This window comes from Nanorana parkeri, unplaced genomic scaffold, assembly GCF_000935625.1.
Source record: "Nanorana parkeri isolate BGI_ZX_2015 unplaced genomic scaffold, ASM93562v1 scaffold135, whole genome shotgun sequence".
Taxonomy (NCBI): domain Eukaryota; kingdom Metazoa; phylum Chordata; class Amphibia; order Anura; family Dicroglossidae; genus Nanorana; species Nanorana parkeri.
This window is the reverse complement of record NW_017306403.1, coordinates 1,936,834-1,950,167: the sequence shown is the minus strand read 5'-3', so window position 1 is coordinate 1,950,167 and position 13,334 is coordinate 1,936,834. Positions and strand designations below refer to the sequence as shown.

Below are 13,334 nucleotides of genomic sequence, written 5' to 3'. Positions count from 1 at the left end.
TATCTATCTATCTATCTATCTATCTATCTATCTATCTATCTATCTATCTATCTATCTATCTATCTATCTATCTATCTCTATCTATCTCTATCTATCTATCTATCTATCTATCTATCTATCTATCTATCTATCTATCTATCTATCTATCTATCTATCTATCTATCTAGCTATCTTTATATCGCTCCTATATATTAAGTACACATATACATAACATATAATTAAAATTGTCCTGGCAATTTTGCACTATAATCAGTGAAACAAGGCCATTAAAAAATTAATGATTCACATTTTGGGTAGAGAGGTAGATAAATAGAAGTTCATAGATTGTATCTGCTTATCAGATAGTTACATTGATGATATTTACAACTGTATATAAGAATATGCCCACACACACACACACACACACACACACACACACACACACACACACACACACACACACACACATATATATATATCAGAGATATATATCAGAGATGTAGAGATGTAGAGATGAATGAAATACATGGTGTATGGGATACAGTAACATGGATGATACAGACAACTGTATGCATATGTGTCACACAGTTACAGATATCCCTAACTGTGTAGAAGATAAACAGAGATAGGTACATAACAGTAGACACATCATTTCCTGCGAGAACGATTGTTGTGTCAATAACATACCACTCCATATATTTAGGCATAGGCTTATAGATGATATTTACATAAATGTGTAATAAACAGTGATATGTGCATAACATTAAATACATGATTGTCCCTGGACAGATTGTTATGTAGAAGTGATAGATATATGTGATAGGCACTTCTCCATATACTCAGGTATACACATATAATATAGATGTAGCTAGATGATAGACATCAATGTATAATACAGAGATAGTTCCATAACAATAGAGTATTGTCTCTGAGGCAGATTGTGTTATATAAGTGATACATACATACTATTCTACATACTCAGATAGGAATATAGATGATACACATACATGTGAGACATGTGCATAACATTAAAATTCATTATTGCCTCTGGACAGATTGTTATATATAAGTGATGGATAAGTTATATATAAGTAATAGGTACTACTCCATATACTCAGGTATAGGCATATATTATAGATATTGTATAGATGATAGACATCAATGTGTAATAAGTAGAGATAAGTACCTAACATTAAATACATTATTGTCATTATTGTTTTATATAAGTGTTAGATAACATATTTATAAGTGATAGGTACTACACCATGTACAGTACTCAGGTATAGGGATATAATGTAGATATAGCAAAGAAATCCATGTGTGATAAGCAGAGATAGGTAGCTAACATTGAATACATTATTATCTCTGAGACATATATGATTGATACTATTGTTTATACTCAGGTATAGGGATATAATATAGACATAGCATAGACATGAATGTGTAATAAGCAGAGATGGGTAGCTAACATTGAATACATTATTATCTCTGAGACCGATTGATATATATAATATAGATATAGCATAAATGATAGACATCAATGTGTAATAAGCAGAGATAGGTACATAACATTATACAGTATTGTATCTGAGACAGATTTGTTATATACTAGTGATAGATAAGACACATATAAATGATAGATACTATTCTACATACTCAGGTATATACAGACGATACACATAAATGTGTAATAAACAGAGATAGTAACATAGCTAAAGATCAAAGGTGTGAACTGGCCAGCCATAGATATGTGCACAATAGAGATACACATATTTGTTTAGGAGACAGATAAAGCCCCAGCGATGGGCCCATTGATATTATACATAATTGTATGTAATTAGTAGATAGAAAGCATTGCAATAAACATTGCAGCATGCATAGTGTATGTAAATCTTGGAAGAGACCATCCCTCCCATTAAGTGGACTCCCTAATGAAGCCCCCCTCCAGTAATGAACCCCCCCTACCCCTGGGCTCTTTAGATGTTTGGAGTGAATTAGGGAATGTGGATTTTCAGGGGAGTGACCAATAGAAGCGGCGCTCTGGCTGTGGGCGCGCTCTGATTGGCTGGCCGGGGGTTATTAGCTGTGTTCATGTCTAGTGAAGGGAGTCCAGCTGGCGCCAGGGCTGACATAGGATGCTGCGGGATGTTACAAGGGAGGCCAGAAGCACAGAGGCTGCCATCTGAGTAACAGCCTCCGTTCCCTGCTCTGCTCCTGGCTGGAGATCACACTGCACTCCGCCGATCCTTCTCAGGGGATATCACCAGGCACATTCGGCTGTAAGTACTCATCTGACGGCTGCTGCTGGCACTCAGCTCCCTCCTCCTGCCAGCCTGCCCGCTGCAATGTATTTACTGCTCTCATTGAGGGATACAATGTCTAATTATCACCACCGCTCGCTGCCTTACATTTACTAACCCTGCTCCTTGCTGTAGACCTGCACATTGATGCAATTTATATTTATGGACTGCTACGATGTATCCATAACCCTGACACTGCTTGTGATTTGTCAGATCGTCACTGTATCAGTAATCTTAGTTCTATGTACTGTATCCATAACTCCGCTACTGCATCTGAGGCGCTATCAGGAGCCCTGCAGTTGCTTGGCAGCTCTACTGCCTCTGTCAGTGCCATATAACCTTCTCAGTACTCCTATGCGGTGTAAGGAGCTCAAACTATTCGCAGGATTTATTAAAAAAGCTCGCCCACTTGATGTAATTTATTAGCAGTCCTGTAGTGTTGTGCAATGTGCGGTTCTTTCACTGTTCGCAAGATTTATGAAGAACACGGACACTTTATATGTATATGTATTATCAGTCCCGTTCTCTTAGGGAGTCTGGTCAGCTCTCGTGTTTGATACAATTGATTGAGTGTCACCATATAAAATTCATTATTGGTGCCACTACTTGATATGACGTATTGGTAACAGAGATGTTTCATAATGTATTGTTTAAAGGAGCATTGCTGAGTGACGATGTATTTATGATCACTTCTGCTTGATACATTGACGTCCTAGTCATGCACTGTTCTGGTGTGCATGCAATATTATTATTAGGGTCAGTATTATAGTAATGTAGACACTATTAGGATATATATGTAACATATTATCAGCAGAGTAGAAGTGATAGCAAATATCATACTCTGTTATGTAATAATATTATCAGGGGCAGCATTATAGTGATCCAAAGTCGCATTACACTTTCATGTCGTCCTTGTATTATAATAGTATTATAGTGATACAATGTATCTATATACTATTATGTCGTCTATGCAATTTATTATCAGTATTATAGTGATACAATGTATCTACGTACTATTCGGGTGTCTGTATTGTATTATTATCAGTATTATAGTGATACAATGTATCTATATGCTATTCGGGTGTCTATGTATTGTATTATTAGCATAACTATAGTGATACAATGTATCTATATACTATTATGTCGTCTGTCAATTATTATTAGCAGTATTATAATGATACAATGTATCTATGTACTACTCTGGTGTCTGTGTAATATATTATTAGCAGTATTATGATACAATGTATCTCTATAATATTCAGGTGCCTGTGTAATATATTATTAGCAGTAGTATAAGGATACAAAGTATCTTTATATTAATATGGCCCATGTAATATGTAATTGGCAATGTCATAGTGAGACAAAGTATCTATAAATTATGATGTTGTCTATGTTATATATTCCTAGTAGTTGTATTGTAATGATACTAAATATATCGATGCTTTTAACATTAGCAGCAGCATTGTACAGACACAATGTATCCCATTGTTATGGTGTTATTAGGATTCTTGTATTGCTATTGGTCGATCTTCAGGTTCCCAGGATTTAGGAATTCACTTTCGGTTTCAGACTCCAGTGCGTGAAATAAGTCATTAAATAAAAGTCAAGGGCCCAGGGACTTTGGGCATATTTGGAAAGTGAGGAACACATGATGGAGGTGGCCCCCGACCAGCCTCGCTGGATGGCACATCACGCTGTACTCAATGGGCAGCACCCAGAGAGCCACCACCCCGGACTGGCACACAACTACATGGAGCCAGCTCAGCTACTGCCCCCCGATGAGGTGGATGTGTTTTTCAACCATCTGGATTCCCAGGGAAATCCCTACTATGCCAACTCTGCCCATGCCAGGGCAAGGGTCTCTTACAGCCAGGCGCACGGTAAGACCCCCGCTGCACTTCTATATATGTGTGCGCTATATACATTGCTTGTGTATACTCAATGCACTTCCTCGTTCCGTACGGCAGCAGACAGTAACACTTACATGACCAGAGGCAGCATGATATCCCTGTGGGCATATGTGGCATCTAAACGATAGACAATTGTTATTTTCATGTCTCGGAGGCTTAGAGAACTCCAAAGAGTGGCCATTTCTAGCACAGAGCCCCCTACACCACTACGGAGAGATCATAACGATAAGTAAAGGAGGGTGAGAGTTACCCTAGAAAATAAGGAAGTGGGACTAACCCTAGAAATATGAAATAGAAAGAATTCTGTGTGGTTTTTGGCAGCGAAGTACAAACGCTCCTTTTAGTTCTTTGGGCCTTTCTTAGTACATATCGCTGTCTGTCTGATCGCTTCGGGAAACCTTTAATCATTTCTTATATTTGCTTGGTTATAAGTTCCTTTTTTGTAATTTTTATACTGCCTCTGTTTTTATTCCAAACATCCTATCTGTCTTGTGCTTTAGTTGAAGGGGCAGTAATCATGTGTTTAAATTCTGTATATTTTGTGCCTTTAACTCAATTGTGGCACCCAGGCATGCATAAAGCAATCAATGGGTGACAGTGGCCAGAACTATTGTGTGTATGATATCAGTTCTACATAAAGACACATTTTGTACATTGTAGGTGATGAGACAGAATTATGTGGACCTGTTTCCTTAGTGTTTTGAAGCTTTCAGATCACGTGACTAATATATATATATAATATATTATTTTATAGAACATTAAGGGACACAGAACTTTCCCTTGTCCTGCGCCCACAGCTCGCCTGACAGGCAGCCAGATGTGCCGGCCGCACATCCTGCACAGCCCTGGACTTCCTTGGCTGGAAAGTGGCAAGTCGGCCCTGACTGCTGCCCACCATCACAACCCTTGGACTGTCAGCCCATTCGGCAAGGCCCCTCTGCACCCCACAGGAGGCTCCCTGTACCCGGGCGGGGGATCTTCCGGCGCCCCATCTTCCTCCCACTCCAGTTCGCACCTGTTCGGCTTCCCCCCTACCCCACCCAAGGATGTGTCCCCCGACCCTGGCAGCGCAGCCTCCCCCAACTCCTCCCGGGCAGAAGACAAGGAGAGTATCAAATACCAGATGTCCCTGTCTGAGGGGATGAAGATGGAGGGGGGCAGTCCTATGAGGAGCAGCCTGGGGCACATGGGTGCCCAGTCGTCTACCCACCACCCCATTCCCACCTATCCATCCTATGTACCGGCAGCACATGATTACAGCAGTGGTCTCTTCCACCCGGGCAGCTTGCTGGGGGGACCAGCTTCCAGCTTCACCCCAAAACAGAGGAGCAAGAGCAGATCGTGTTCAGGTGAGACCCCTATCTTTTCACCTGTCTGTATTACCCAAGTCCAATAGTCATTTGATGTTCACCTGTTATGAGTTGTTCAATAACATATCCATAAATCAGATTACATGTCAAGACAATCAACCCTTTATTAATGTGTATATAGACCAACACCTAACCACATAATCCAGTCTACACAGATTATCAATACTTAGGCAATCACCCCAAATACACATTACCAATACCTGATCACAAATACCTATACAGAGATAATGAAACCCTAACCATCCCCATTGTGTCCTGCTATCTAAAGATTACCAATATCTGGAAAACACACCTACCTACCCCACTATACACAAAGATGTATCAATACCTGGTCAGCTGCCTGTTAATTTATATAGATCGATATCATCAGTACTTAACCAGCCACCGTATACATCCTGAGATGATCAATTGCAACACATCATTAGTTCCTCTATATACCCGCAGCTAGCTTACACATACTACATTTAATATACTTGTGAGTAACCAGATCAATAATCCATTCATAGACCCTTTCACTGCACAATCACAACACACCGACCCACCTAATCCACCTGGGTGTCCTCTCCCTGTCATTGCTTAAGATTTTCCTCATTGGTATATTAACTGTACACATCGGTGTTCTGTGCAACACACTAGCAAGTAGCATGGATTTGTTAAAACATAATCACATCTAAATATATAGGTGGGAAATTAGGCTGATTTACTAAAGGAGTTGAAACATTGAATGATTTCAATCATGCAGATAAAATAAATACACAGGACTATGTTGAATTTTCACTATTTAGAGTTAACATTCTCAACTCCTTTAGTCATTCAGCCTCAGTGCAAGGTAAATTGGATACACAGCAGTCATATGACATCATGACTTTAGAACCTGGGTGGGTGAGTGTAGCTTCAGGGCTGGGATAATAGATTAAATATGACATTATTATTATTAGACTGTACCTGAAGGGCTACAGTGCCAGACTTCCCCATGTGTCTTCATGAATATACATGAATTTTGGCTAACCTTAGTTATTTGAACAATTCTTAAAAGTGCATTTTAATATATATATATATATATATATATATATATATATAGTTCATTAAATATGTGAACAGGGATTTGCTTTTCACATAACTGGCTAATTGAAGTGAAACAATGTATTGGGTGAAGATTTTCCAACCACTTTAGTAAATCAACCCAAATGTGTGGCTTGAAGGTGGACTATAAACTCAAATAATAAAAATAAAATGTGTAAGTTTTATGATGTAATCAGCTCTGGCAGAATAGCAAAAAAAAAAATGACAGTGTTGAAAATAATACATTAAATGTATTATAAATGATCAATTAAATTAAAATGTAATTATTAAAATTATTATTAAGGTAAGGTAAAAAAGTAAAAAATAATGCTTTTTAAATCACTTTTTTTTATTAAACTTTTTTTTTAAAGAAAAAGTATATTTTTGAAAGACTATTCAGAGTATATTTGTATACTAGGAATATACATATTTAAAAATATGAATTTTCACTCTCTCAGGCGCTAAACTCCCCGACACACCGGTTAAGATTCGGAGAAGTGAATGCAATACTTTAACCTTGGGTTGAGATTTTGCCACATCGAAGGGGCCACCGTTTACACAATAACCTGCGTGTAAAAAAAAAAAAAATGACTAATGCATAAACACAAAAGAAAAATTCGTGACTGATTGATTGTTTTTGTAGAAATGTAAACCCTCCAGTCCTGCTTCCAGATCAGGACAGGAGGGTGGACACTGCTTGTCTGCAGCATTCTGCTTTCAGAATTCCTCAGCCTGTAATATAATGAGCAATGCTGCATCTCCGAGATTAAAAGTGATTTCATTTTTGTAATATCCCCCCATAAAAAGTGATATTTTCCGCATCATTAGATTAAAAATAGATAACAATCAAAAACAGCATTTTGTTTTCTTTTCCACCGAATTTTGCACATTCTTTATCATATCAATCTTTTGCTAAAGTGCAACAAATGTGAACTTTGTAACTTTCCCTTATGCACTGTGTAACATTTCCTGTTAAAAATGTTACTTACTACAAATGTTACAATTGTAGCAGAATTTTGATGTAACAGACAGATTAAACAGTGTATAAAAATACAGTCCACCAATGCTAAAATCGAATTATTTTCCGACACATTTGGATTTGGGAGGTTAGTTGATGTTGAAGAAATTAAATATGGGTTGCTAAGGCAGCAGCTGATGTTTCTGGGCGAAAGTCTGTCAAGGTTGCACCTAAATTGTCGCTAGTCGGTGTAGTGTAGACAAGTCACTTCTGTACTGTGTGCGACTTTATATATATATATTTTTTTTGTTTGTCAAGGACAGTGCAAAAATATTGTGAATTTGTTTTTAAAGAAAGAAATCCGGTTTCTTCGTGTTTCCATTTAGAAGGGAGAGAATGTGTCAACTGTGGAGCTACAGCCACCCCATTGTGGAGGAGAGACGGGACCGGACATTACCTCTGTAACGCCTGCGGGCTCTACCACAAAATGAACGGTCAAAACCGACCACTCATTAAACCGAAACGGCGACTGGTAGGTGTCAGCCAGTGGGGCTTGGGGGGTCTCCTTGCACAGCTATATACTCTTACCTTTCTGATATGTATTCATTTCAATCGACTATAAAATAGCATTGTACTAAAACACTTTCCCTTTCACTGAAAAAACAGCACTCAGATCCATTTTATTTACTCCAGTAAGCTTCTTGTTTACAAAGCTAGCAATCTAATGAATGGCAAGAGGCAGGTCAATATCATAACATGTGGAAAAACCTATTTCAGATCATTTTCAGTATAGTTTTGGGGGCATTGAGCCTTTAAATCGCTGGCTGCAGAGCTAGCAATCTGTTATATGATAACATATGATATTACTCTTCTATTGTTTTAATGGAACCTGATCTGTACGATGTTGTGGATGTGTAACTTTATTTAACAGTGTTATTCACTTAAGGGTGAAGAGTTTGGAGAAGGCAGGAGAAGTGAACAATCCAGGACAACATAGCTGAACTGGAAAATGAGCTGAATTGGAGAATTTGTCGTTCGTTCGCTTCTCCTGCCTTCTCCAAACTCTTCACCCTTTAGTGAATAGCCCTGTAAGTGTTTGACAGAAGAGCTAACAGTCTTTTCATGTGACCTTGAGAATCTTTGCACCATAATTCGTGTGAATATTCACTGTCATGGGAAAAGCAAATTCCTGTTCACTTTGAATACCCAACAATGTGCTGGTTTCCTTTGACATGATTGGATAATTGAAGCGAATAGTTCGCTCATTTTTTGGGTTGAGGTTCTCAACTCCTTAAGTAAATTAGGCAAATAGTGTAAAGATTCTCAGCTACTTTATGTCTGTGAAGGTTCTCATTCATCCAGGTCATGGTATGGCTGTAAAAAATAAGTCAAGGCAACTGGACTTGCTGTGTTGTTTTCTTGTGAACCAGTGAGAAGTCTTCAAGAAAAATACAGCAAGTCCAGCTGCCTTGACTTATTTTTTTTAAAGATATACTCAGCTGCTTTAGTAAATCAGCCTCATTATATCAGATATTTCTAAACATGAATAAATATGTTGTGATACTATTGCACATCTGTCTGCTTATGCTGTCCAGGGCTGTTGATAGCAGATCCAATGTCCCATTTTAGGAAGTTAGGTTGTAGCTGACCTGCCTTCCAACTTATAGTAGCTTTGGTTACAGAATGTCCTATAGCCTTAGAATAGTCTGCTTGCACAGGTTGGATGATGGAGTTTAGGTTTTGGACTGCAGAGCTTGCAATCTATTGATATACATAGTCTATAGGAGGGTTATTGTATACAAGATGGAGAGTAATATTGGATTTGTATCTGTTCACCGATGATACTACGTGTCTGTAGAGCTGCATAGGAGACCACTGTATAATGCTGCTCCGTTCTGGCTGATGCCAGTAATTGACCTAGAGGGGATTTATCACGCCTCAGCTCTTATCCATAGCAAAGATCGATGTGTATGTTTTCAGTAAGCAGTGCACAGCTTTGACATCTTCTAATTCATCAGCTTGTGGCATACAGAAGTCTTTACATTGCTCATGCAGCCTTGCCCTGACCTTTGCTGGAGGGTCACTTCCAGCAAATGGTGAGCCATAGTCAGTGTACCTGGGACACGAGAAGTTTGTTATTCCGCCCAAATCTAGCGCCAAAGAAAAAAAAAGGGGGCAACTGACCTAAACCTTCCTCCTCCAGGGCAAATACCTTATAAACGGCCAAGCAGTGTGTTTATTGCCCCGGGGGGCAAAACATACCACCCCCTCTTTAAATACTTAACAGCAAGGGGCAAAGTGCAGCAAAACATAACAAGCAAACACCTTTAATGACCCCGAATGATGAATATAACCTGCTATAGGTTATTAAATTGGTCTATTTTAAATGCTGATGGGGAACTACATGTCCAAGCGTGCCCTGAGCTTTGCAATTTCCAGATCCACATCTGCTGCAAAGATTAACTACTAAAGTGCCTTATCTGACGCATGATTGGCGAAAATATCGTGCAGATCAGCGAATGGCATTCGCATGTTACGCATGCTATCCAATGTTCTCTGCTTGGAAAACAAGAGACCGGGCAGCGGGCTGACTGCAGTCGTCTCCTGGCCGACCTAATAGCAACAAAAAGGACCTTTTCTTATCAGCCTCATAAATCAGGGGAACCACCCGGGCTTAATGTGCCTTTCTAAAAAGGCCATGGAGTCATTTCACTTGTGTAGTCTACGAATTGTGCGAAGTATTTCTTTTTTTTTTTTACTCTCCCCCTTTTTTTTTTCTGCGCCACTCAGACAATCCATGGATTTTTTGTTATAAGCTATTCATTTTCCATGGAGTCACCTACACTTTGTATTCAGGACCTTTTCTCTTTGTTGTAATGGCAACATCTGATCTCATGCTACAAGTTTCCTATCCGGATATCTGCGCTGGGCTGATAAGGAAACCTAGGCCCTCTGTTTCCGGACATAAAAAAAAGAAAAAACTTTAGAGTTTACCCTAGGCGAGGCTGGGCTGCCTGTTTTCGAATGTCCAATTTTTTTTTTACAAATATTGCTGCTGAGGCTAAGAATTATAATTGCATTTTTTTTTACAGCAGGGTTGTGTTTTCTTGGAAAGGCAGATGAAAGGGAGGGGGGCTGATTTAACAGTTTCAGTGCTGGGTAAAACAGAGGGGGCAGCTAAGCACTAAGCAGCAGTTTGGAATTCTTAGAGAAATATGTGGGACTTGCTCATGTGGAAGGGGAATTCCTCTGAGTCACCTTGCTGGAGAACAGCTCTTCTCTGGCTAATTGACTTTCAAGCTTAGTAGGCTGGAATCCCTGGTGGGGGCATTGTTAAGAAGCTTGAAAAAACAAATTATTAATGACTTTGAAATGATGGAGCACATCCTTTCCTTGCAGACAATAAAGTCAAAGATTAGGGGAATGTAGGCATTGCCACTAGCAACTGGCAATGATTCACCTTTCTTTTCCCCTACATGTTCTGAGAAGAGAAAACTCAGTTGCTCTGGGAAACAAACATTTTACCAGAAATGTATGCATGGTGTGCAAAGTGCAGTAATCCGCATACATGGTGTACAAAGTGCAGCAACCCATATACACGGTGTACAAAGTGCAGTAATCCGCATACATGGTGTACAAAGTGCAGCAACCCATATACACGGTGTACAAAGTGCAGTAATCCGCATACATGGTGTACAAAGTGCAGTAACACGCATACATGGTGTAACACGCCAAAGTGCAGTAACACGCCAAAGTGCAGTAGCCCACCAAATTTGGTTGCTTTGGGAAACAAACATTTTGCCAGTTTAGCAATGTATGCATGGCGTGCAAAGTGCATTAAACCACATACATGGTGTGTGCCAAGTGCATTAAACCACATACATGGCATACAAAGTGCATTAAACCACATACATGGCATACAAAGTGCATTAAACCACATACATGGCATACAAAGTGAATTAAACCACATACGTGGTGTGCAAAGGGCATTAAACCACATACGTGGTGTGCAAAGTGCATTAAACCACATACATGAAATCACACCCATGTGCTTAAGGTAATGCATGTTATTTCAATGCACGCTAAGATGGTGTACATATGCATTGCGGTACCTTGCTATTGATCCTGAATGGCCCCCCAATGTGCATATACAGTATCAATCAATGCACCTGCAATTGTGCGTGGAACAGAACACGTATGTTGCTGCTGATGTTGTGCAGTGTGTTGTGTTCCATGTAAGAGTTTTCATGCATTGAGGCATGTTAAGGGCCAATCCTCTGACATTTAGGGAACACATGACAAAACAACTGCATTTGGCAAGAAGGACTTCTTAAAGCGTATCTAAATCCAATAACAAAAATGCAATATATTGCAGCTTACCGCTCCTTAATTGTGATGGCTGCATTCGTTTTCTTTAATACACTCTTTTTTACCCTAATTTTCATTTGTAATCCTCCCAGTAACTCCCTTTATGTCAGAGTGGCTACACTCACTCCTCGACTGTATCTGTGGAGGTGCTACATAGCTACCCTTGGACAGCAGCACTTTCAACCTGCGTAGAGGGCAGTGTTATAATGGCCAAGGACAGCTCGAATTTCAGCTTATTCCTGCTGAATCGAGCAAAATTCGAGCCATAGGCAGCTCTGCAAGCACTGCCGGACACAATAAAAGATGATTTGCTGGGATGGCAAATGATCAGCTGATCAGTGACTGCATGCTAACAGATACAATAGCCAGCAATGCAAAGTCCTCCATCCACACTGTTTAGCATGGTTGGGGGAATCGATTGCTTTTCTCTTGGTGAGCCGTAGGCCGAACAAGTGAAACTCTAGCCCTGTATGTACTAGAAGATTTAGATGGACTTTTTATAAGTGATGTCTCAGACCTCTATCTGCCCCTTTTGCTGGGCAGATGAAAAATAACTGGCTGGATCACCTGGTAATAAAACTATGTTACAGGGAGGAATGCAATGCTATTGCTAATGTTTTTGGCACACTGCACTATATGTGTCATTTTTGCTTTTGCCCAGAGTGCCACTTTAAGAAAACAGCTCCTGAGTTTTGCTGCTATAGAAAAGGTTGTTGGATTTTTGATGCATTGCTGTTATGTGTCCTGTTTACTGTATAGCTCTTCCTTAATTGAATGTGTTTTGGTGGGCACAAGTGACCTATATCGATCCGTCTCTTTCCGCAGTCAGCAGCAAGACGAGCAGGCACCTGTTGCGCAAACTGCCAGACGACCACGACGACATTATGGCGACGCAATGCAAACGGGGACCCCGTGTGTAACGCCTGCGGATTGTACTACAAGCTGCACAATGTAAGTCGCCCCGGCCGTGTCCTGAATGTTGTGTCTGAGCTTGGCTTGGTAGGAGCTGAATGGGATTGGTTTCTGTTAGGTGCTTCCCCCCAGGGATATCCCCCCACCATTCACTCGCTAGCATATCAATGCCACATCCAATATGGCTTTACAATGCAGTTAGCTTGGCTTCTACGTTTCCGTGACACCAGAGAGAGATGGGCAGACAATGGCCCGCACATTCTCCGCTTCTTTTTCAATTTGTTAGAAGGGACAGGAAGTTAATCATCTAACCCTTTGACAGCTGACCCCCAACATAGGTTTTTTTTAGAACTGTGTAATGCAGTCATTGTATAGAAAAATATTCTGTACATATTACTTTTGTATCTTTAGTTTATTGTACTACATTTGTCCCTATTTGTAATGGTCTGTTTTATGTTCAGCTGCTGTATGGGCA

At 39.8% G+C, this 13,334-nt stretch overlaps 1 protein-coding gene across 3 annotated transcripts in view; it reads left to right on the top strand.

Moving 5' to 3' along the window:
• GATA2 (GATA binding protein 2) overlaps nt 1–13,334 on the top strand; it is a 21,844-nt gene that overhangs the window by 6,619 nt on the left and 1,891 nt on the right. Inside the window, exons 3-6 of one of the 3 annotated variants that reach the window (XM_018553922.1) lie at nt 3,918–4,159; nt 4,987–5,538; nt 7,966–8,111; nt 12,773–12,898. In XM_018553922.1, the coding sequence (XP_018409424.1) occupies nt 3,928–4,159; nt 4,987–5,538; nt 7,966–8,111; nt 12,773–12,898 (1,056 nt within the window). In that variant the 5' untranslated portion in view covers nt 3,918–3,927. Of the gene's footprint in view, nt 1–3,872; nt 4,160–4,986; nt 5,539–7,932; nt 8,112–12,772; nt 12,899–13,334 lie in introns of those variants that run through there. The other 2 variants (XM_018553920.1, XM_018553921.1) reach the window with 2 other exon arrangements.